Consider the following 24054-nt stretch of genomic DNA (forward strand, 5'->3'; position numbering starts at 1 on the left):
AATATGGTTTCACGTCTGATCCTCAGTCAGTATTGCTGGTAGCTTACCCTTTAGGTGAGGCACCCAAACGCTACTTTGGAATCAACGTGGATTCTATGGGCAACCCTGTTCCTATGCTTTTTCCCAGGCTATCCTTAAGGGTATTTTTCTCTGCTCAGGCGGCCAAATCAAAATCATGTATAATAGAAGATAAGATTTAGCCAACTTCCTGTTTGGGTAATATTTTCGTTTTAATGCAAATGTCCTATTTGATAACGAGCCTATGCAACATCCTAATAGGAGGAATACAAATAACATCACAGCAAAACTCGGCGGAGCCACAAGCACGAGTTTCACAGTTGCTGCTGGCCAGGCGGCGGGCTTGGGGGTATGTCCCAGCAAGGGCTCCTGGACGCGTGCGCGCGACACCCCTGCGGGCGCTCACGGCCCTCGTCCGTGGAGCTGCGCGCCTTCCTGCCCGGCCGTAAGCGGCCACGGTCACACCCTCTTCACTCATCTTTGGGTCCCTCAAGCACAGGTATTAAATTTGTGGAATGAAATTGTAAGAAGCCGAGATTCCGGATTAGAGATATTTTTTAAAAGTTATTTTTATTTCAAAGAGCACTTAAAAAAATACAGGAATGGGTAAGAGAACTTAGTAAAATGATGTGTGCCAATTGAAGAGCAGAATGTTAAATCTGGATCGGCCAAGTCTGTGTGAGCAGTGCTGGAATGCCCGTCACTTGTCACAGGCACTGAGGTGTCTGGAGGCTGTGGAAACGGTAGGACAGTGACTGTCACAGCCCGGGGCGCTGATGTCAATAAGCCACGGAGAGGCCAGCCGCGGAAAACACACTGACAACCCACCAAGAACCGCACCACGTAATAAGCTGTTTGAGAGCCATCAATGGATGACTTTATTTTATATAAAAGTTACATTGAAAGAAGAGGTTGAAAAGTCAAGTATACTTGATTTGCACATACTTGCCAAGTCTCACAGGATTCAACCACTTTGATAATTTTTTTTTAATTGATAAACAGGATATACCTATTAAAAGGCTCACACTGAAGCCCAATACACATGTCCAACCCAGACGACAGATGTGCAAATGAATATGCAAAACAGTCTCCGGAAACTCACCTGGATCACCCACGGTGTGTCCCATCCCCCTGGCTGTGACACAGTCCGTCCCCTAATAGCTCACACAGTTCTGTAGTGACTTGGTCCATTTCTACAACGTCCTACAGCTTTGTTCACTTGGCTGTGGTTGTCTCAAGTAGGTCCCTTGGTGGTTTTGCATCAGCAGTGGTAGAAACCCTGATTAGGATAGGGTACAGATTAATTAGAAACAAAACCAAAAATGGTTCACAGATGAATAGAAGGGTATGACGACCAGGAGGGAAACACTAACTCTTCTCAGCGTGGGAGGCAGGCTTAAAGGGGACCCTAGGACGGTCACAGATGGCTTCCTCGAGAGTCCCGCAGAAACGTACCGACCAGGCAAGTTTAAGGCGAGTCCCCAAGGCGGGGAGCTGTTTGCTTTCTGGCATAGTTTTAAGCTCTGCACCAAGGGTCCTACTGGATCACTGGTGACGTGGGTAGAGAAAAAAAAGGATTAAAAAAAAGAAAAGCAAGCCATTGCCATCCTGAATATTCTTTGCAAGTGACGCAGAGTCCAGGGCTCGTGGCCTTGCAGTCCTCTCACCTCCTCAATGACTACCAGAGGCCAACCCGTCTCTCTGTTTCACTGTGGCTGTGCCCGCCCCTCCCCCCAACACCCACGAGCTGCACCAGGTGGAGGCTGCCAGACACACAGCCCTTGGTGCTGCTTACACGCTGCTAATTTGGCTGGAACGAAAAAAAACGTCAGTCCCAAGGCCCTCACACACTCAATATTTTTAAGGTAAAATGAAAACAGGAGGGCAACAAAGGACCACACAGGAATGATTGTTCTTTGGATCAAGATATTCTCCAGTTTGCAATACATTCATAGCGAACCCCACGGGAGGAGGATCCCGGGGCAGCTCTCCCCGCTTCCCTGAAACGTCGGTTTCTAAAAAATAGCTTGTTTGCTGCACACAGCCGTTAAGTGTTACATCGCCTAAACAACACTGGCAATTTAAAAACACACATGCATGCACGCACACACACACGCACACAGACACAGACACAGACCCACACACGGCCTTGCTGCAGGGTCAAAGAATGCCTCTTCCCGGGCATTGGGAGTGTATCGGAAGCCGCCTTCGCTGTTCAGTGCACAGATCTTTTGCAAATTCAGTGCAGTGTCAGAACTAATGGAGGCCAAAGGGTACCTCTAGGCAAACGCCCCTTCTCGGTCGCGGGAGTGCGCTCAGGAATCACAGGGCCGACAGGAACTCCCTGACACCGCCCCTCGGGCGGTTCCCGTTCACTGGATTCACTTCTTTTCTTCATGATTGAAAACAGCAGCTCAGTACACAGGATTAGAATAACCCATGTAATATCACAGAACTTCTTAGAAAATGTGAAGTTTGCTTAACAAAAACCCTAACTGTGCCGGAAGATAATGACATTTGGCTTCTTCATGTGGCCACATCCATGTCGTTTGTTGTACAGGTGAAAACTGATGAGAGCATCAGCCAGTTACTAGTTTGGAAAATCTGCCATCCATGACTGTAAATACAGTATATAAAATTCTGCTTGCTGCAAGCAATTGGTTTGTGTAGGTTCCATTTGCCCTATTGGTCACTGGTCACAGATGAGCTGTTGATACCCTTTCAGACCCCAAATAAATAATTTAAAGTCCGTTAACAAGTTCCAGCATGACAAGAGGGGCCTCAGACAGAGAACTCTGGGCCTCCTTTTCTAGGTCGTATTTGCAGTCGCCTAAATTGGAAGCCAACGAAGGGATTCATCCAGAGGAGCGAGGGGGGGCCCCCAAAGACAGACTTCATCCCTTCCCATCGCAGCCTCCGCTCCCAGGTGGGCTTCTCACTTTTCAGTCTCTCAATCTCCTGGAAGCAGAAAGAAAAGCAAGTGGGTGGCAGTGCCGGGAGACCCCCCTGCCCCCAGCATAGCCCGGTTAGGCTGAGAGGTGAAAGCGGGGAAAGACCACCAAACTCTACCGTCCCGCTGTATCTGACAATGGGGTGTTCAGGGGGAACGTGGGCTTTCCTTCCTGGCACCAGCCCCCAGGGCCTCCCCACGCATAGCCAGGCCGCGGCCATCTGGCCAGGCCGACACCAGGCAGCTGGGCAGTGGCCGTGGGCTCCGAGGACAGCGCAGGCAGCTGCAGGGGTAGACGTGGGAGAGAGCTAGTGCTCCGGGCCAGGCGGCCTTTAGTTCATCCACTGCAAATATTTCTCGAGTGTCTGCTCTAGGCGTACAGTTCAAAGTCGTGAAGGCAATCAATTCCTGAAACTCACTCAGCTGCCCCAGGGGCTGGGTCTCCTAGAAACTGGGAATCTGCCTGGCTCCGCTGACTCTCAAACCACACTGCCCCCTGAGGTGTGCGCCGTTCAGGCTGACAGGAAGAACAAACACAGCGCGCCCGTCGGAGCTTATCAGGGCCGCTCCATTAATCTCCCGAGTGAACACATGCACACCTGCTGTTGACGTTAGGATTTCCCATTGACTCAGGCTCTCCCCAAATATAAAGCAAACAGAGCCGAGAACAAAGCATACCGTTTCATCGTTGCATATTGAGTGGATCTGGGTGCCAAACATAACTGCAGTGAAAGTGAAAAACAGGAGACCCTCAAGGCACAGGAAGATCAACAGGATGACAGTGATTGGAGGTGAAAAATCACTGCACTCTGCGAACAAAGGAGAGTGGGTTGTGACTGGGCCTCACAGCATAACGAACCCCCGACCCGCAGGACGCCGGATCTCCCCACAGCGGCAGCCCCTGGGCCGGCTTCCAGGAAGAACGTGCTCATTTTGTAAAGAGGCACGTTCATTGTTCACCAACGGGCAGAGGAGGCTGGCCCTTCCGAGAGAAAACTGATCCTGCCATTTCCCGGCCAGCAGTTTCCAAAGATTCCACATTATCCGAGGTTTCTATCAAGACTATCCCTGTGTATTAAAGTGCTTATTAAAATGCAACTAAAGCCAGAGAAGAAGAGGCACGTGTACCTACACACGGGAGGTACACACAGGCCACTGCTCACCCACCCCTGGGGCAGGGCGATTCTGGCCTGCCTGCGTATCCAGGGCTGGACCCCTGATGCCCAACCTTCACGCCACTCATACTCAGTCATGCAAGGGGCACTCTGAACAGTGCCTAGCTGGTTAGCCAGAAAACACCAGGAACAATACTAACTTCCTCTAAATCTCAATATCTGCAAAATACAAATGAGACACTCTAGCAGGAATTACTTGCTAAGGAAGAATAGTTTTATATATATGTATATGTGTGTATGTGTATACACGTGTGTGTGTGTGTATGGCTTCATTACACTAGGAAAAAGACTGTGTTAATACTTACCCATATTCTTTTCTTTAAAAAAAAGAACAGACCTCCTAAAATAACTGCAAGGATTTCTTTCAAAACTGGAAAATCAATTTTCCTTGGAAGCCTTCCCCTCTCCCCCAGCACTATGACGTCCAGGAATGACACACACAGGCCTACCTGTCCACTGCCCTCGGACGCAGGAAATGAACTGGAGCCCACAGAGGATCAGAGCGTGGACTGAAGACAGAGCGATGTACATCTGGAAAGGGGAGGCACGGGTTACACATGGTGAGCAATGATGTACTTCTAGGAGTGAAGGGCGCCTAATCTTACGCTGACTCCTCCATTTCACTTGTCAATAAAATCAATGAGGGAAGGAATCAATTGCAGTAGTTGACATCTGCCTACCCAAGATCATGTTGGACCAAGTAAAATGATTTTATGGAAAAACAAACAGGCAATTATGTTTTAACTTCAGCAAGCTCCTATTAAGAACTGTGTATCTGTGAGAATTAAATGACAGTAAACACTAAAACACCACAAGCAGTATATATTTATCTTTTGGGCTACTTCCTACCAATCACAGCCCAGTATTACAATCTGAATCCAGAGCAAAGGTTGGAGAGAAACCGGTCTGATGTTAGAATAAATGTACCAGTTCCAGGCAAGATTCTAGTTCAAGAATTTAAAACTCAATACAAGTCACTACATAAATATTTCTACTCACAGTGAAAAGCACAAAAAATCTCTGATTCTTTTCTCCTACACAATTGTTCACCCACGGGCAGTGATGATCCATTTTCCGAATACATCTTTTGCAAATACTAAGAAGGAGAGGTTTAATTATTAGTATTCCATGCTCTGAAGGAACACACCCCAGGCCATGGGTCCAATACACAAAATTGTAATGCTGGTCAGAGGCCACTGAGGAGGACCTCCGGCTCCAGGGCAGGAGCCGCGGTACCTGCGGGGGTCGGGGGGATGCCCAGGCCGCCCCGGGGAAGGGGCCGCGGTACCTGCGGGGGTTAGGGGGTGCCCAGGCCGCCCCGGAGAAGGGGCCGCGGTACCTGCAGTGGGGGGGTGCCCGGGCCGCCCCGGGGAAGGGGCCGCGGTACCTGCAGTGGTGGGCGCGCTCAGGCTTGATACAGCAGCACTTTGGGCACTTGTAGATCACTTCTCCTGGCTTCAGCTGCAAACTCTCCATATATTCTTTAGTAGCATTTCCTTTGGGTACTGCCCCCTACAGTTTAATAATAATGTTTAGTTAGGGAGAAGGAAAGGTTAAAAATAAATGTCGGAATTAGTCTTAGATTTTACATATCATAAAATAAGTAGTAACGTGGTAGTTGCCACTTAAAGCATATTGATATGAAAAATAACTATTACTCAGGCAGGACCAGAAGTTTTATTTTGCATGAAAAATAACATGCATTAAAATGAACTCAAAAGAAAGACCTTATTGTCCTTCATAAAGTGGTAAGTCACATGAGTTTTTCCTAGCTAATGCAAGTTACACCAGAGGCGACGTTTGTTTGTGAAGCCATTCCAACTCAAGAGCAGCTGACTGTCTCCACTTCCCTGTTGCCCCATAAAGGGCAGGGCTGGCCTGATAACGCTGCCCAGAGTTCCCTATCAGCTGCCCTAGGGGAACACTGAGCAAACCGTCTCACAGAGGACTTTATCTTCTGTTTTTTGTGTAATGCACCTGTGTCTGCCAGCCTAATCAAGAGCACTCACTCAAACCTGAGTGTGTGGCCCCGCGTCACCGACCCAACTCAGCATCTGGCTCTGGGGTCAGGGGCTGGAACAGGGAGCCTGAGAAGGTAGGACGATATGAGACTGACGACCGGCGGGAGCAGCACTGGAGCTCCCTAAAGCCCGCGTGCGCAGGCTGGGTGCCCGAGCCAGAGCCGAACCTCTGTGGGGCGAGGGCTGACATCCAAGTTTGAAGAAGGTCAGCAGGCGAGTGTGTCAGTCTGGAGACTGAGGACCACTGGCTCCCAGGCCAAGCCAGGTGCAGAGCTCTGCCGCCAGCAGGAAATGGGCCTCCAGGAGGTGCTCTGGGGAAATGGGACACGGGGGACTGCGGGCAAAATGTGAATGTTCCCGCCTGCCCTCCAAGAAAGGGCCAGTCAGTTCCATCGTCCTGATGTGGGGAAGCCGTTTTGGTCAAGGTCCTCGCGTTTCCTAACACTCAAATTGTCTTGTCTTCTTACAGAATGTAATACAAGTTAAGGGTTTAAACCCTTGTTTTTGAAAATTTGAATCAGAATGTTGGGTGCAACATTTTACTTATTTTTTTTTAAAAAAGATTTTATTTATTTTTAGACAAGAGGGGAACGGAGTAAGAGAGGGAGAAAAATATCAATGTGTGGTTGCCTCTCACGCGCCCCCTCCTGGGGACCTGGCCAGCAACCCAGGCGTGTGCCCTGACTGGGAATCAAACTGGCGACCCTCTGGTTCGCAGGCCGGCGCTCAGTCCACTGAGGCACATCAGCCAGGGCCATTTTACTTAATTTACATACCACAATTTGGAGTCTTTCAGGTTTCCTCCACCAATCAGAGAGTCTTAATGCCGTTATGATTTTATAAAATATAATGTTGTAAAATTCGCTCCTGGTGACAGTTCAACATCACACGTTTCCATAATAAGAGGAAGTGGATCACGTTTAAAACTCCACCCACCTTAATTTTTATGAGACACACATTCACGTTTCCATAGTAAAAACAAACGTGATAAAATACCCTTCTTAAAGGCACAACACCCAACAGTACTTTTTTTTTTTTTTAAAGGAAATTGCTTATGAATTTTTACTGAAGAAAGCTATGTACCTCAGTGTAGGCAAACAATCATCATGTGAAACTTAGTGACTGGAGGCTCGCGTGGTGTTAAGGCATTTGCTGGTCCCAGACGCTGCTTTTTGCTGCTCAGAACCCTGGGCAGTCAGCGCAGACCCCAAGGTCCCGTCCCAGGGCTTCCGGGTGGTTTCCCTGGGGCCCTGCAGCCAGGGGCCTGCCCTTGCATTCCGAGTCTCTCAAGGAGCGTCTGCAGACCAGGCACCAGGCAGAGGGGCTGGCCCTGGGCGCAGCGCGCACCGCCAGCAGCCGGCCCCACGCCGACCCACCTCCCTGCTCAGCACCCGGGGTCCTGTAGGTCACATCTGGGGAGCACCTGTTTTCTCAGCACCAGTGGGAACCACTCTTCGTCCCATAAAAAGAAACCTTCTAAACAGCTGAGGCACATTCCTTAGGCTCACATTCGTATGATAACCATGTTCAGGGGCTGTTTTTTCAAAAACACGTCTTTTGTGTTTCCTACCCGTCTCCCTAGGCCTGTGATCCTGGCACCAGGCCACAGCCCTGCCTTCGGGCTGCTTCCTGCCCCAATGGCTGACTGCTCCCCCTTTGCACACAGCTCTCCCAAAGGCTTCTGATTCACAGCCGCCCCCCATCTCACACCCTCCCCTCCCCACCTCTAATTCACCAGAGAAGGAAGCCAGGTGCCTGCGTCACACAGCCAGAGAAGTTTTTCTTCATAAAGCACATTTTCTTCCTTTTTTCCCCCATGTCTTTTCATTTTGACCCCTTCCCAATTCCCTGTCATGCATTCTGGATCCCCAGGACCTGCCAAGGGAGAGCTAAACATGGAGTCTCCCCCTAGAACTCCTACTCCTCTATGGGGAGTGCCAGGAACGAGGAGCATGTTAAAATTTACACAGGGATGGAAGCTGAAAACTCCAGAGTGGGAGGAAAACTACAAGGCAAAGACCACGTTTCTTCAATTTAAAACATCCCAAGGAAAAAAAGAGTAGGAACCACAGAGATCATAAGGAGATACATAGAAGAGACACAAAATCTTATTTGGATCCTTATTCAAACAAAGGAGAATATGAAAAAACAGACACTGAGGAAATCTGAACTTTTAACTGGACAGGCGGTAAGGAATTCTTCAGTTGTTCCACATGCGCTATTGGCATTGAGATTATGCTTTTATGAAGAGCTCTTACTTTTTAAAGATACACACATGTATTTACAAATCAAGTTTTACAAGTGCCTGAGCTTGACTTCCAAACAATCTGGGGGGAGGGGCGAGAGGAAGTTAGGTGAGGGTGTCGCTGACCTGAGACGGACCATGAGATGGTAACCGGGGTTCACGAGACTTTTCCCGCCCACCTCTGTGTATGTTTGAAACGTCTGTAAGAACTTGACAAGAAGATGGGGCTCTGGAGACAGGTAAATCTTGTTCGATTTATCTGTGCCTTTGTGTCTGTCTTTGTGTGGGGTCTTGGTTTTGGATGTGGGTTTACCCCACCTCTTCCAGGCGCTGGACGGTTAAGGAAAGAACCCGTCTGGCAGGGCGCCTGGAGGAGGACCGAGGCTCCTCACAGGGCGCCTTCATTGGGTGCAGCGATGTCTGCTGAGAAGGCTGACGTTCGGAACAAAGGCTGGGCATTCAGGGCAGCGGGCTCTGGCTGAGGGCTCGAGGGGGGCCCCTTCTCCATCGCTCGGGGCCCCTTCTCCATCGCTCAGGGCCCCTTCACAATGTTCAGTTCTCAGTGTTTCCGAACATTAAGTCTGGTGGAAGTTTCATCTTCCCAAAGTGGGGCTTGTTGGTTTATCACCAGATTTCTGCTCCATGAAATGTCATAGACCCCATCCTCCTTCCTGCTCCTCATTCAAAACGCCAAGGATCTTCCTCAAATAACAAACCAAAGCAATTCTAGCCAAGACTGACTAGATCCTACTGGTTTAGCAAAATGACATGAGGTCCCCTTGGGTACCTGCCCCGCCCTGGAGGGGGTGGTAGTTCTAGTGGAGCCCACACTGGGCCCTGGGCTGGTAAAGCGGTGCTCTGCAGAGAAAAGAAAGCAAACTCCCTGAGGAGAGGGCAAAGAGTGGACATCTGCCCTGGCTGGCCACACAGTCTCCCCTTCAGGAAGGTGGATTTGCAACGTGATTCCAATTCCACCTGGTCTACGGGGCTACCCTCCTTCACTAGGCGCAGGGAGAGCCCAGAATGCCCAGGCGACAGAGAGCCTGAGGGGCCTGCCATCTCTCCCCCGGGCCCCCTGGCGCCTATCACTGTCCACAGCCCAGCTCTGCGGCTGGCCAGGGCCTTGGCAGGATTCTGGCCGTTGCGTTCCTCCGTTTTATCCGCACTGACTCCCAGGGGCTTCTGTGCCTCACCACTGGGTCCTGCTGTGGCAGGGCTGACACAGCGGCATCCCAACGGACAGAGACTGAAGCGGACCGAGGACTGAGTCTGCCAAAGACAAAGGAATGGCCAAAAAGCACATGAAAAAACGCTCAGCTTCGTTAGTCTACCGGGAGGTGCCTGTCAAAACGACAGGGAAACACCGCTTCGCGCCCCTCAGGGGGCGATGATAAGGAGGGTGAATGCTGAAGGGCGGGGAGGATGCGGAGACCCTTGTGCACGGCTGGTGGGAATGTAAATCGCGGCAGCTGCTGCGGCAAACAGTCTGACGGTTCCTCCCAAAGTTCAATGTGCAGTTACCATAGGACCCAGCAATTCTGCCCCTAGGCACCCATGCAAGAGAAATGGAACATGGGTCCACAGAAAAATGTGTATCGTTTTCATGGCAGCAATATCCGTAACAGCCCAAAGTGAAAACAACCCAAGTGTCCACCAATGAGTGGCTACGCCTAATAAACAAAATGGGGTGTGGCCATAAAATGGAATGCGATTCAGCCTCGAGGAGGGACACGGCTCTGGGGCAGGTTCCAGCGTGGGTGAACCCTGAAGCCGTGCGCTGGGCGGTGGGAGCCAGACACAGAGGGCCACATATGGAATGACTGCATTTACATGATCCCAGAATGGGCAACACAGAAAGTACATCAGAGGTTGCCTAGGGCCGGGGGTGGGGGCGGAATGGAATAAAGCAGTGATGGCTAGGGGTACAGAGTTTTTTTGAGGGGGTGATGGAATGTCTCAAATTGATTGAATGTCTAGAATTGTTGCACAATTCTGTGAATGCACTGAAAATCACTGAACTATATATACACTTTAAAAGGATGAATTTCTGTGGTACACGAATTAAATACCAACTGAAAAACTCTGATGCCCAGATCTCAAACTCCACCTCCGCCTGGGCACTGCCTCCCTCTAGCTGCTTCCACTCAACGCTTGGCAGCAATGCAATGAGTGAGACGCACACACCCACCAGGAACAGAGGCAGCGTCCTGCACGCTCCCGCAGCCCCTGGGGCTCCCTGTAAGAGTTTCGAGGCCTTTTCCCAGCGGAGGAGAGCAGGTGGGGACAGGAGCTGAGCTGCTGAGGAGCAACAACTACATTCAGTAGAGAAAACAAACACCCTCAAGGAGTCTCCGCCTGGTCAACCCTCCTTCCCCCACGTCCCACTGTGCACACTCACAACGGGGGACCTTGGTGTGGAGGTGGCCCATCACCAGAACGCCTCCCGAGAATGGGCCTGCCCAGTCTTCAACATCCAGCAAGAAGGTCGACACTAACAGGGCTTTCCCTACAGAGCATATCTGATGGGGCAGGACTTGCTAATCCGGCCCCCAGCCCTGTAACTGCCCTGTCACGCCCTGGGTTCTGATGGGGGGCGGGGGCTTGTGCTGCAGCAAGGAGAGGGGACGGGGATGCACGGGGCTCGGGAGTAGGGTTTCGTTCCCAGGGGGAAGCTTTGCTCTTTAAAGGAAAGGGGAAGAGGGTCCTTTAAAAGCCTGTGAGGGACATCAGACTCGGTGATGGTCAAAAACCCCTCAATCAGGCGAGGCTAAAAAACCGTGGGCAGACTTAGCTTCCCAGTTGTCCCCTAGGTTTCCACTGCTCCCAGCCGCCCACCTGGCTGGGTCTGAAACGCTGTCCGAGACCTAAGACCTCCACTAGGTAAACAGGCACCAGGGTAAATAACACCGGGTAACACCCTGTGATGCGAGCGTAGACACAGCGAAGGTCACAGAAGTCAATGTGTCAATCACTTCTGTGGACTGATCAATATCAGTTTATTCTCAAACAAAGGCCTAATCTTATTTATAAAAAAGTTTTATAACAAAACATTAAATTCTTGGTACCTTTTTAGAGAAGCTAATCAACAGACATGAGCCCAGACTTCAACGTACAAATCGGGAGCCCCTGTACCAATGGCTTAAAACCGCTCTCAGTGCCGTGGAAGAACCTTCTTCAAACCGAACCTCACACCGACTGCTAACACCTAGTTGTGCGCACCTGCAGCGCCGCTCCGCCGACAGGGGAACCTCCCGCTGCGCCTGCCGGCTGCACTCCCACAAGGCACCTCCTGGGGCTCTGGGGTGAGCCTGGAATCCACTATGTGGAGGTGACTTCGGGCTGAACTGCGAGGTTCTGCACCACCTTGCCTGTACAGAGGACGTCTCAAAATCACAAAGCAGCAAGCTTACACCCAGCGTGGACGTTATGAATCCAGAGTCCTTCAAGACATCAGGAAGGGCGCTCCACTGTGTGAGATCCAACCCCTCTTTATTCTCAGGGAAACTGCTCCAAAGATAAGCTAATATGTGGCCCTTGTTCACACACACCTGTGTCAGCTCTCGAACTGCATTTGAACCTGACCTCTATTTAGCAATCGCTTCCTCACAACCCACACCTCGTCGAAGCAGTAACTCGTGAGTTCTGCCTCTGCTTTGCACACAGGCTTTTTCCCACCAGGCAGAATAAGACATTTGCTTCAGATTTTAACTGAGACTTAAAAACAAGAGAATTACAAAGCTAGAAAGAACTTAGAGATAATAGCTAACCTTTAGCCCTAAGAAGTTAAATTAATTGCTTATGGTCAGAAAGCCATTGTAAAGACTGGGCCCTGGCTGGGTGGCTCAGTTGGTTGGAGCATTGTCCCATATACCAAAAAAGCTGCAGGTTCAATCTCTGGTCAGGGCACAAACCTAGGCTGTGGGTTTGATGCCCAGTTGGGGCACCTACAAGAGGCAACAAACTGGTCTCTCTCTCTCTCACTCTCCCTCTTAAATAAACATATCCTCTGGTGAGGACTCGGGGAAAAAAGTGATTAGTATAGTAGTGAAATCCAGGTTGCCGATCTCCCAGCTTTCAGTCCATTCCTTCGAGAAACAAAATATTTAAACTAGGAGGGATTTTAGAAATCATTTAGTACAATCTCTTCAATGGGAATATTTTTCATTAAAAATACCATGATTATCACTTCTACTTAAGGGATGCTTATTCTCCTGTGAAAAGTGCTAAATTCTGTACCCAAGAATCAATAAAAACCTGGGGTTACAGGAGCAAGAGGCCCTTCGCCACATGGTCTGTGGTGTCACACTGGACCAGACGCAAGAGAAAAGTCCCGCTGGGCAGTGAGTACTCACAGGGTCGGTGAGCATGGTTCTCAGGTGAGATGACAGGGCAAGCACCGCTAAGCAGTTAAAAATGACTCCATTGACCACAGAGTACCAGAAGTCTTTGGAAGGCAGCAGCATGACAAACGTCACCACAAAGTCTGCATAGATGACCAGAAGCCATGTCATGACAGCGCAGATCATGCCGCAGCCATCGTGGATGAACCAGACCCTGTCTGCCACGTCAGCCTCGGAGGAAGAGGAGGACGAAGAGTCATAATTGTCATTTTCAGTCAGGAGAGGATGGTGTTCGACATCACGGAGCCGGTGTCCTGATGACGGCATGATTTTCTGATGCGCCCTAGAGGGAGATTGGACACAGAGCGGATGAGGCTCCGGGGAGCCCACGCAGGGTTAGCCACAGCCACAGATGGACAAAGGTAATGAAAAGAACGAGCCAGGTGCAGAATCACAGCACCCGAGCTCCCCAGCCAGGGCTGCCAGCCACTGTCCGCGCCAACAGCCCCATGCAACCTGATCTGTCTGCGCTGAAGTGCACAGCGCCCTTGCAGCTCTCAGACAGGACCACCTGCAGCATGGAAGGGCGACAAAGAACTGACCACTTCTCATTCCCTACTGGCCTACTACACGCTGAGCGCAAGGTGCTTACCCAGGCTTCCTCCATGGGATTCTCAGTCTCCTTTCATTTCTCCCCCATTTTAACTCTAATAACATGTGCTCACATTTTGGAGGCAGGCTCCCATTTTTGTCTTTATCTCCTTCAACTCTATACAGTTTCTAGAATGCCCTTGCTCTCTATTTTAATCTTTTAAAGTTTTCTTCCCTTATTAATCCATTCTTTTGACACCTTTCCTATATTTCTTACAGTCTCTGATACCTGAGAACATATAGGGTCCAACGAAACAGAAGAGGAACTTGCGCATTTCCTAAAAACCGGTTTTGCTGCTTCTTTAAACGTAAAAACTTCTATCAGTGTTTAATAGAACAGCAGTGATACAATAAATAAAGACAAGGGAAATAAAGAGTCAGAGTTCACTTGGCCTCAGTATTCATACAAGGGACAGGAAAAGACCCTGGCAGCCTTTTATCAAATGACCCAAGTGCTTCCTCAGCACAGGCGCGCTCGCACCTCCCCAGCGTAAGGAGCAGGAGTGACGAGAACGAATGCTCTTGGAGTCAGGTCTGCTACAAGTGATAGGCAGCCATCTTTCAGAATGCGCATTCTGGTTCTTTGGTTGTTTGGTTGGTTGGTTGGTTTTTTACCTTCAATGCAACTGGAGCATAGTCATTATGAAAACACTTACTGGCCCCGGCTGGTGTAGCTCAACAGACTGAGTACCGGCCTGCAAACCGAAGGGTCACTGAATCAATTCCCAGTCGGGGCCCATGCCTGGGTTGTGGGCTCAAATGCCCAGTAGGGGGCATTTGAGAGGCAACCACACATTGATGTTTCTCTGCTTTTCCCCCTTCCTTTCCCCTCTCTCTAAAAATAAATAAAATCTTTTAAAAAAAAGACCCAAACATTTAATGAATGCATAAACTTGCAGGTGAGAGTCATTCTACAAATATTTTGCAAAATTCCCACCTAATATAAAAATATTGACTGGTACGAGAGAAAAATAAAATTGTTCCCCCATGGGGTCAGTAAAATAGCCCTGCTCTTAGATAAGACAAAATTAGGTTTAAAAATTTTTAAGTGCAACAGGAGAAACTAAAGATAAACGCTGGGCAGGCCTCAGCCAGCCACCCTTCCGGCTAGCATTTGCCGCACCCCACAGCACCCAGACGGGCCGGCCCGCCTCCCCCTGCAGACACCTCTGCTGCGTCCGTCCCGCTCACCCTGCAGGGCCCAGTGTTTCTCTCCTCCCAGCAAGTTATCCCAAAGACAGTTCTCCGTCCTCTGAGGAGCACCTGAAAAGGGTCTCTGAAGATCAGACATGCCCGTCCCACTGCAAAGCCTGACTTGGTCAGCGGGCTGACACCGAATCTGGAAGCACCTCTACCTCCCTTGAACTCTCAGGGCCTACTCATCAGTGCCACTTGCAGTGCATTTACCACTTTCTACCGCGAGGGCCTCTGTGTCTCCCTCCCTGTCAGCCCCCCATGTGGAGCGTCTGGTCCCCTCTCCCTGCGCTCCCTTTTGGAGCCTGTGTGCTGCTGGCACGTGCATGTTTGTTTACAGGCAGTTGCAACAACAAGGAAGGGGTACCTCTCTCAGATGTGAACAGTTCTCTAGTAATTTCCATAAAGGCTTCTTAGTGAATCATAACTGTACCTCAAGACTTTAAGCTGAAAATTCCTCCAACAGGAATCCCTTTGCTTTATGGCGATGCCTCAAGTAGAAGGCTTTCTATGAGAAACATGGCCTGCTTGCTGGGCACGGAGATAATATGCTGTACAGTCACATGCCCAGAGACCAACCAGCACTTGGCCAGAGCACAACGTTTGTGCAGTCTGAATTCTGTCCAGAAATGAGGACCCTGAGTGGCTTCTAAGGCATGCACGCTCAACAGCTGAGCCAGTTTGGGGTCACCTTCCGGCCGAGGTCCCAGTGAGGGGTGCCAGAGCGCGCGGGATGCGGCCCTGTGGCGGTAGGCCTGAGCTGGGGTGCAGACGACAGGAAGAGTGACCATGAAGACACTGAACACTGGCACGGTGGGGCGTCCCTGGAAGTGCGCATCAGGGTGCTGGTGCATCATGCCTGTGTGCTTTAGGGCCAAATTTGTTACATCCACTAGAAGGCAAAGGGAAAAACAATCTGATACCCAGAAGTGATTTTATTTTCAATAAAGTAATCAATGGACACGGCAAGGTTAGGCTGGCTTTCAGTTATCTGTCCCAAACTGCACGAGCACTCCGCTGAGTCACTGCATTTACACTTCAGTAATGTAAGAGGAAGGGAGGGGCGGAAATGAAGAAACAATTCCTTAACATTGAACTAGTTTAAAAACACTGGGAGCATGAGGGCAATGGTATAGCAATTTGAGATGCAAAACTAAAATGTACGCCGGTTACAGTAAGGCTGCAATCTTACTCTACACTAAATACCAAAATCGCTATGGATTTAATATTCTTGAAGATCCTTTCTGGGAGAAACCTGAAAGCACTATGCATTGACCGACGGTCAAGCAGATGGCACATCATCACTTTCCTACTTTCATGGGCGACTTACTGGGATTTTGTCTACACTCCTGAACCTAAGCTGTTTGTCCTACGTTAAATAAAGCCAGGTTTCCCAGAACACAAACGCCACACTGCAGATCTCCATTATGTCAAGGGACAACCATACAAGCAAATACTTTCCATGACATTTACACTGAACATTCACCTCATCTTGTAGTACTTGCTGATAACTTTCATTTCCTGGACGCCCCTCCACCCTCATGCCTAAGATACACTCTCCTTCTGGCACACGTGGTAAGCAAACCATGACAACAGGTGGAGAGAAACATTTCCTTATCGCCACTGACTTTTTTGTTTGGCTCACATTGCCTTTTCAATAGTATACCACTAATGTCAGCTATCGGAAAGGAAATGGTGACTACGCCTAAATAAGAACCACATTCTTACCTCACAAATTACTTTGAAACATTACTTGAACATTTTGTGCCTTTTCTTCAGGATCTGAAGGTACATTCTGTCCTATGTGATAGGATCTGAAAGATAATAAAATTTGATTAAAAAAGTTACTTGTTTTATGACAGCAGAGTGCATAATATTTCTTAGGGTATGAGTAATTTTGGGAGCATATATAACCAACATAACATTTTACACATAAAGTTCTGTTATTGAGAACTATCCTTATCTGTGATTCATTACTCTTCTGAGTTTTCACTACTTAGTAAATTGATTGACAATCCCGAAAATTAAGTAGTTTAGTGTTGTTAAGTCTGTCCATTTTACCCCCCTGCCATTTTAGCCATAATGCTGAACACCAATCTTGAAGGTGAGAAAGATCTCTAAGGATAATTCAGACCAAATCTGACTAAACTGCATCTCAACAGTCAACATTTGTTTTACTAGCCACAGCGAAGGAATTACAAGAAAGAGGGACAGAGTGAGACCAAGAGGTAAGAAGTGCTGGATGGAGGGACCATGTCACGTGAGGGAACATGGTGCATGTGAGTGAGGGCCGCCCATTGAATGAGGAAACTCCCAGTTCCCGTCTCCCAGGTGGCTCGCTGGCAGGTGGGCGAGTAGACACGGTCTCTCTGAAGTACTCATCTAGCCGAGAGAAAAGGCCTACAGATACCGAGATGCGGGGGAACCGCCACAGGGAAGTCAGACTCACTGCCACACTTCCCTAAGACGAGGACCGCCAGAGGACCTCCTACCATGGCTCCAAGTGCTTGGCCCATCTCATTCTTAATATAAACTGGCAGCCAACAGGCAGGTGTTTTGAAGAAAGCCCAAAACAGTTCTTATGAAAGAGTGAACGCCAACAAGAAACAGGGGAGGGGAGAAAAATTCAGAGCAGGCGTGACATGCAGAGAAAAAGAACTTCAGATTAAGAAACTGTATCTGTGAAACAAAAAGAACATTATAAAGATTTCCTAGTTACTGAACAATAAAAATATGGTAGAATTTTGAAATCTTAAAAAGAGGATTGGTTGAGAGAAAGGGGAAATCTCCCAGAAAGGAGAACTAAAGGACAAAGAGAAAGACCTTAGACAGAAAAATCAGAGCAGAGGACCAGCCCGGAGGTCCAGCTCCCAAACCGCACAGGAGGCCCGGCGGAGCAGCCGCCGGACACACGCTTCCCTGCAGCACAGCTCGGCGTCCGTTCTGCTGCCTGCCCATGCGCTGGACAGCCTGGCCGTCCTGTGTCTAGCCAATATCCTTCCAATGTATTATTTTTCTGCTTAAGCAAACCCTCAGTTGATGTCTGTTTTCTTTTCTTCTTTATTTTTTTCTGTTTTTTAAATTAAATGTATTGGGGTACCATTGGTTAATAATTATATAATGTTCAGGCGTACAGTTCTATAATACATCGCCTGCAAACTGCATTGTGTGCTCACCACCCAAAGTCTAGTCTCCTGTCACCATATATTTGACCCTCTTTACCCTCTTCATCTTCCCCTCCCCCTTCCCATCTACCATATTACTGTCTGTGTCTATGAATTTGTTTCTTTTGTTTTGTTGCTTTTTATTTCCCATCCCACACAAGTGAAATCATATGGTTCCTGTCCTTTCCTGTCTGACTTATTCCACTTAGCATGATATTGTCACAATCCATCCATGTTGTCACCAATGGCAGTGTGTCATGTTTTTATGGCTGAGTAGTATTCCGTTGTATATATGCACTACATCATCTTTATCCAATCATCTATCAAAGGACACTTGGCTTGTTTCTATGTCTTGGCTATTGTGAATAATGATAGGAGTACATATATTTTTACAAGTAAGTGTTTTCAAATTTTTGGGGTAGATACCTAGAAGAATTGCGGGGTCAGACAGCAGTTCTACTCAATTTGTTGAGAAGACTTCACATTGTTTTCCACAGTAGCTGCATTCCCACCAGCAGAGCACAAGGGTTCCCTTTTCTCCACATCCTCTCCAATGCTTCTTATGCCTTGTCTTATTGGCAACAGCTGTTTTAATAGGCGTGAGGCAGCATCTCACAGTGGTTTTGATTTGCATTTCCCTTATAGCTGGTGAAGCTGAGCATCTTTTCATGTATCTGTTGGCTAACCCTACGTGTTCTTGGGAAAAGTGTCTGTTCTGGTCCTCTGTCCATTTTCTAACTGGAAACAATCCAACTAAAACATGGTGTCCATTTTCTGAGACCAAGATGCCTGACTTGGATAGAAGGAGGCTCATATGGAGGAAGGTGAAGGGATAGGAGTCTGGGGAGATTAGGAGGCGTGGAGGGATGTTTCCCTAGTCGCCGCTACTGAACGGATCTGGGTTCCTCCCAGGAGCCCAGAGGCTACTGTCCCAGGTCTGCGGCGCCTCAGTGGGGGCCAGGCTCGGCTCTCAGCCTCCCCGGCCCTCCCATCCACCACCAGTCTCCTCAGGACTCCGTTCCCCCTCTGCACTGAACCTGGACAACCTCCTGCCCCGCCCTCAACACCACCCTAACATGTCGGCTCTGAGTCCCTTCTGAACTTGTTAATAACAAATGTGGCCATAAAGGACAAGCTGCTTAGACTAATGGCGGTGACTTTTAAAATATGGTATTTATACATAGTAACTTTATTAAAATATCTAGGCAATAGCCAAGGACTTTAAATGTATTCAGGAGTCAAGATCTGACTTAGATTTACTTTTAACTGTATCTTTGGTTAAATTTCCCTCTTCCTCTCACTTTTTTCCTTGGCTATAAACAAAATGTGTATTCCTCATAAGCAAACTGAAAACCAGTAAGTAAACAAAAGACATCAGTATTCTTTGGTGATCAGTTACTACAAAAAAGAATTAAGTTACAAATACTTCACTAAGCTAACGAAAAGAAAGCCTACCCTCGAGTCTGGTATTCATGTTTATATTAAAATGCTGTTTAAATCCATCATTGGCCCTGGCTGGTGTGGCTCAGTGGATTGAGTGCCAGCCTGCGAACCAAAGAGTGGCTGGTTCAAGTCCCAGTCAGGGCACATGCCTGGGTTGCCGGCCTGGTCCCCAGGAGGGGGCATGCAAGAGACAACCACACAGTGATGTTTCTCTCCTTCTCCTTCCCTTCCCCTCTGTCCAAAAATAAATAAAATCTTTTAAAAAAATAAATCATCATTGTTTTACTATTCATACACCCACTGATGACCTATATAAAACACAGAAAATAAGCAAATCCCTGCTTCAGACACAGAAGCAGCATGAGAAGTAAAGCCAGCTATGAGAGATCCATTTAATTCAAACAATGGGGGCAGGGGACCTCCAAGCACAGACTCTTCGTAAGCCCCACCCCCCTGTGCAACCACAGGCTGCAGAGGTGGGAGTCAGCCTTGTAAATAATGTGCTAAGTGTTATCCCCAAATCAGGAGTGAAGTGTGATGAGGGGGAGAGATGACAAAGGCTAATTCTGTGTGGAAGAACCAGAGAAAGTGTCAGTAGGGAAGACAGCACGGTGGGCATGGATGGACAAACAAGAGAAGACAGGAGGAGGAGAGAACAGCGTGACAAGGCGCGGAGGGGAAAAGGAGAGCAGGGGAGAAGGAAGGGAAGTGTGACCCGAGGGCTGACTGAGGTCCAAAACAAAGCACTCCAACGCCAGGCTAAAGAGTCTGGCTTTGTGCGCTTCTTTCTGCTGGAATGGGAGGCACCAGCATTTAGGTAGACAGACAGATGTTTTAAAAAGATACCTGGCGACAAAAGTGGGACTAGCATGTAAAGAAAGACCAGGCAGCCAGGAGGCTGCTGCTGTGGCCCAGAGCAGAGATGACAGAGGCCAGAACCGGGAGGGGCGCGGGGAGGGGCCTGAGGAGAGAGTCCCAGCAAGAAAAAACAGAGCAACCAACAGGTGGAGCGGGCAGGACACAGTATAGAGAATGAAAGGGACTCGGAGGCATCACGGCCCTGGCCGAGGCTGTCAGGGAACACGGGAGCTGCAGACTCAGGGAGAGGGCGCCGAGACTGGCGCTCGATGGAACGGAGGTGCCTGCAGAATAAACTAGCAGAGCTGACCAGCAGCCAATTAACGTCTGATCTCCTCCAGCCCCAACCTAGAGACACGTAAGGAGACACCAGCTCGGCGAACAGCTGAGGAGGGAACAGATGCACGCACCCCAGAGGCCCCAGAAGTGTGAGGCTGGAACCCTGGGGAACACAGGCATGAAAGGGGCGGGAGAGGTAAAAAAGAGCCAGGAAAGGAGGCCAGGGAGGGCGTTAGAGGCAGAGGGGAGGTGGGAGCAGCCCACACACCACAGGGGCCAAGCAGATTCAGTTTCAGTCGAGTGCAAGAGCTCAGAGATACTTGAAGAAGCAATTTTTTTTAATGTGGTTAAGTGAAGGACATCGGCTAGAAGGAAAAGTGGGGGCAAAAGGTTTTTCAATTTCCTCTCTTGTGTATTAGCTCACTGACAGCTACAGTGAACTTAAAATACTTGGTCTCCTCATTTTGCAGATGAGCCACCATGGACCCACAGGATGTAAGCACCCACCCAAAGTCATGGTCAGTCCCCGAGACTCCACGAGAGTCCCACCACGCTGCATCTCCGTCTGACCATGCCACACTTTTAGAAAGCCTAGGACAGCCCCGGAGGCGACCGAATGTAAAGAAAAGGAAGAGTATATGCCTAGGTAAGCCATTAGGCTGTTAAACTAAGCGAATATATGCTAAGAGGTCCCGCCAAACTTGTTCCTGTTTCTCTTTTCTTTCTGATTTTGTTATTTGAACTTTTCCTGCAACTACAGAAGCAATATGAGCTCACTTTTTTCTGTCTTTAAAGAATGAGGGTACAAGTGTGCAGACTCAGGGAGGCGACAGCTGACAGAGCAGAATGACCCTTCTTCCTTAGACTGGAGGAAGGAGAGGGGACCTACAGACAAGAGGGACTGAACCTAAAGAGGGTCAGACCCCATAACACTCTTTCTGAGCAAGGAGTAAGGAGGTGGGCTGTGAGTATTCAAAGTGGAGGAAAGCTTAGGAAGAGCTCCTGAGACTGGGAAAAGGAGGGTAGGGAGAGGTGGGTGGGGAAGGGCAGCCAAAAACGGACCGAAACACAACACTGGGTGCAGCCAGTGCTGAGAACCTCCAGTTCCTAATAAAGTGACGAGAATGACTACCCATAAGCCTGGCCCAGCACTACAAAGACATATGTGGGGCTGGAGGTTAACAAAGATGACGAGAGAAAACCAAGGCATCGAAGACAAGACTTGGGCTGGAATGACAAACCACAAAGTGCGGGATGATGGGTGAGGCCTCATAAACCAGGTGACTAAAAACCTCACGGAACTGGAAGTCCTTGCAAGACTGAGAACCAGGTTTGGAGAAAGTGACAAGGTAGCCAGGGAGAACTGAGGCTGAGTCAGCAGGGGCACTCGGAAGAATTCGGGGGAGGTACCATTCGGGATAATGATGATGTCTCAAATGTGGCCGAGCAAACAGGTAGCGACCCAGAGAAGGGGAGGGAAAGGAGAGTGTCAGACACTTCTGTCCCAGGTGTGTCGCCAACCTGAATAAGTGGACCAGGGCGGGGCCTGAGTTGGAGTGGGTCATACTGAACAGAGAGCCAGAATCCTCACTGGGTTCGTGACAGAAATGGAGCATTCAGATCACCTCCCAGTGTATTTACTGCATTTATGTTCTTAGATGTGCTTTCCATCAATTTACCATCATGAAAGATTTAGTTTGTGCTTTCAAACCCTACCAATAATGTATGCCATATGAAACCACTATTTTTTCCTCTCAAATTACTGAATCTAAAGAGCCAGATATTAACCTTTGAAGACAAAAACCCAACAGAATAGTAAGCTAACTAAAGCTGAGTCTCATTATCCTTACTGTGAAGAGTAAATGTATTTAACCTTTCTAGAAAGGTCTTTTGCACTAAAGTACTTAATCACTCCAAAAAAGCACTCGGATCCTGCATAACAAAAGGATGGCGGACTGGGAAGCACTCCAACCAAAAGCCACGGGACTAGGAGAGGAAAGTCAGTCTCTTGAACAGGGGTGGGGTGGGGGTGGGGCTGGAGACAACAGGGAGTTTTTCTCCTTTCTCACCAGCCACACTTCAGACTTACCAGGTCCTTCCGCGTAGATGCCCGAATGTTGGAAGTGCTCATGCTCTGCCCTGGGTTTTCCCCTTTATATGCTCTCTAAATGAGTCGTCTCACTATCTGGGAAGCTCCCAAACTAATAATGCATCACTGTAGATACCCAACTGGCTCCTCAACAACTTGACCGTAGGAATGTCAAAGCAGAAACACGCCCCTGCCCAACAAACTGTCCTGATCCCACTCTTCCCATCTTTTTTTTTTTTTTTATTTTTACTTATTGATTTGAGAGAGAGGTCTGTTGCTCCACCCACTCATTCACTGGTCGGTTCCTGCATGCATTCTGACCAGGGGCCGAACCCAAAACCATGGCACATCAGGATGCTCCAACCAGCCAGCTAGGGCCCTTACATCCTTTTTTTTTTTTTTTTTTTAAGATTCTATTTATTTATTTTTAGAGAGGGGAAGGTAAGGAGAAAGGGAGAGAAACATCAATGTGTGTTTGCCTCTCAAACACCCCTTACTGGGGACCTGGCCTGCAACCCAGGCATGTGCCCTGACTGGGAATGGTACTGGCGACCCTTTGGTTCGCAGGCCGGCGCTCAATCCACTGAGCCACACCAGCCAGGGCTGGGGTTCTTACATCTTAATAAAGGGTACCGCCATCTAGTTGCCAAGGTCCAAACACAAGACTCACCTTTCATTTAACTCTTTCCCCCACCTCCACATCGAACCCATCAGCATGTCCTGTGGGCTCTAACCTCTAAAACCCACCCAAATCTAACCTTCTCTTCCACCTCCCAACCCAGCCAGATCGAGGCACACGAGCCCTCACCTGGGCTCCTAGCCACTTGCTTCTACACCCACTGCCTCTACTCACCCAACCATCCGTTCCCCATTCAGCACCCAGAGTATGTTTTTACAGACAGAAATCCGATGGAGTTAGTCCCTCACTTAAAGCCATCCCACGACCGCCTGACCGACCGCCTCTGCAGTTAGAACACAAGCCAAAGGCCTCCCTGTGGCCTGTAAAATCCTACCCATTCAGCAGCCTGCTGACCTCACCTCTTACCCTTCCCCCCCTTGCTGGCTGTCTCCTCTCCTTTGTCAGACACCTCAACAGAATATTCCTCATAATATCCTAGCAGGCCCCTAGCACACTACACATGCTGCAAACATTTGCTGAGTGAGTGAATGAGAGAATCAGGGAGCGTGCTTGAGGAAGACAAGAAAAAGTAGAAACACAAAAGGAACATGAAAGAGGCTCAAAGTGAGAGATCTGGCATGGGGGGCAGGGCCAGAAGGTCAGGAGCCTTGGAGAAAAGGGGTAGGAGAGAAATGGGCCAGGGTTAAGGGGAGGGAGGGAGAAGAGAAAAACCCACCCTAGAAGGGGGTTTTCCGGGGAGTCTCAGTCTGAGGGGTGTCACTTGGAGCACGTGGGCGGGATGAAGTGGTGTCAAAGGCGTGTGCACACACACCCCCGCCAAAGATTCGCTTTTGTCCCTGTACTAGAGCCACAGCCTGACTCTGAATGTCAAATGGAGCAGCGATTTTTAAAGAGCCCAACACAGTAAGTAAACCTGGAAGAATTCTAAGTCCAGAAATAAAGAGAACCCCAGAATTCCATACCTCTTGACACGTCCTGCCCCAGGGA

At 49.0% G+C, this 24054-nt stretch overlaps 1 protein-coding gene across 1 annotated transcript in view; it reads right to left on the reverse strand.

Annotated features, from left to right (window-relative positions):
* Positions 1-870: 870 nt before the first annotated feature.
* Positions 871-24054, reverse strand: part of ZDHHC7 (zinc finger DHHC-type palmitoyltransferase 7) — a 28259-nt gene continuing 5075 nt past the window's right edge. Inside the window, exons 2-8 of the mRNA XM_054588913.1 lie at positions 16323-16408; positions 12762-13092; positions 5531-5655; positions 5143-5239; positions 4593-4674; positions 3647-3777; positions 871-2976 (exon numbers count right to left, since the gene is read on the reverse strand). Of these exons, the coding sequence (XP_054444888.1) occupies positions 2800-2976; positions 3647-3777; positions 4593-4674; positions 5143-5239; positions 5531-5655; positions 12762-13076 (927 nt within the window). The 5' untranslated portion in view covers positions 13077-13092; positions 16323-16408 and the 3' untranslated portion in view covers positions 871-2799. The remainder of the gene's footprint in view (positions 2977-3646; positions 3778-4592; positions 4675-5142; positions 5240-5530; positions 5656-12761; positions 13093-16322; positions 16409-24054) is intronic.

The sequence above is a fragment of the Pteronotus mesoamericanus genome, unplaced genomic scaffold, assembly GCF_021234165.1.
Source record: "Pteronotus mesoamericanus isolate MK-2021 breed Mesoamerican mustached bat unplaced genomic scaffold, CSHL_Meso_final scaffold_165, whole genome shotgun sequence".
Classification (NCBI taxonomy): Eukaryota; Metazoa; Chordata; class Mammalia; order Chiroptera; family Mormoopidae; genus Pteronotus; species Pteronotus mesoamericanus.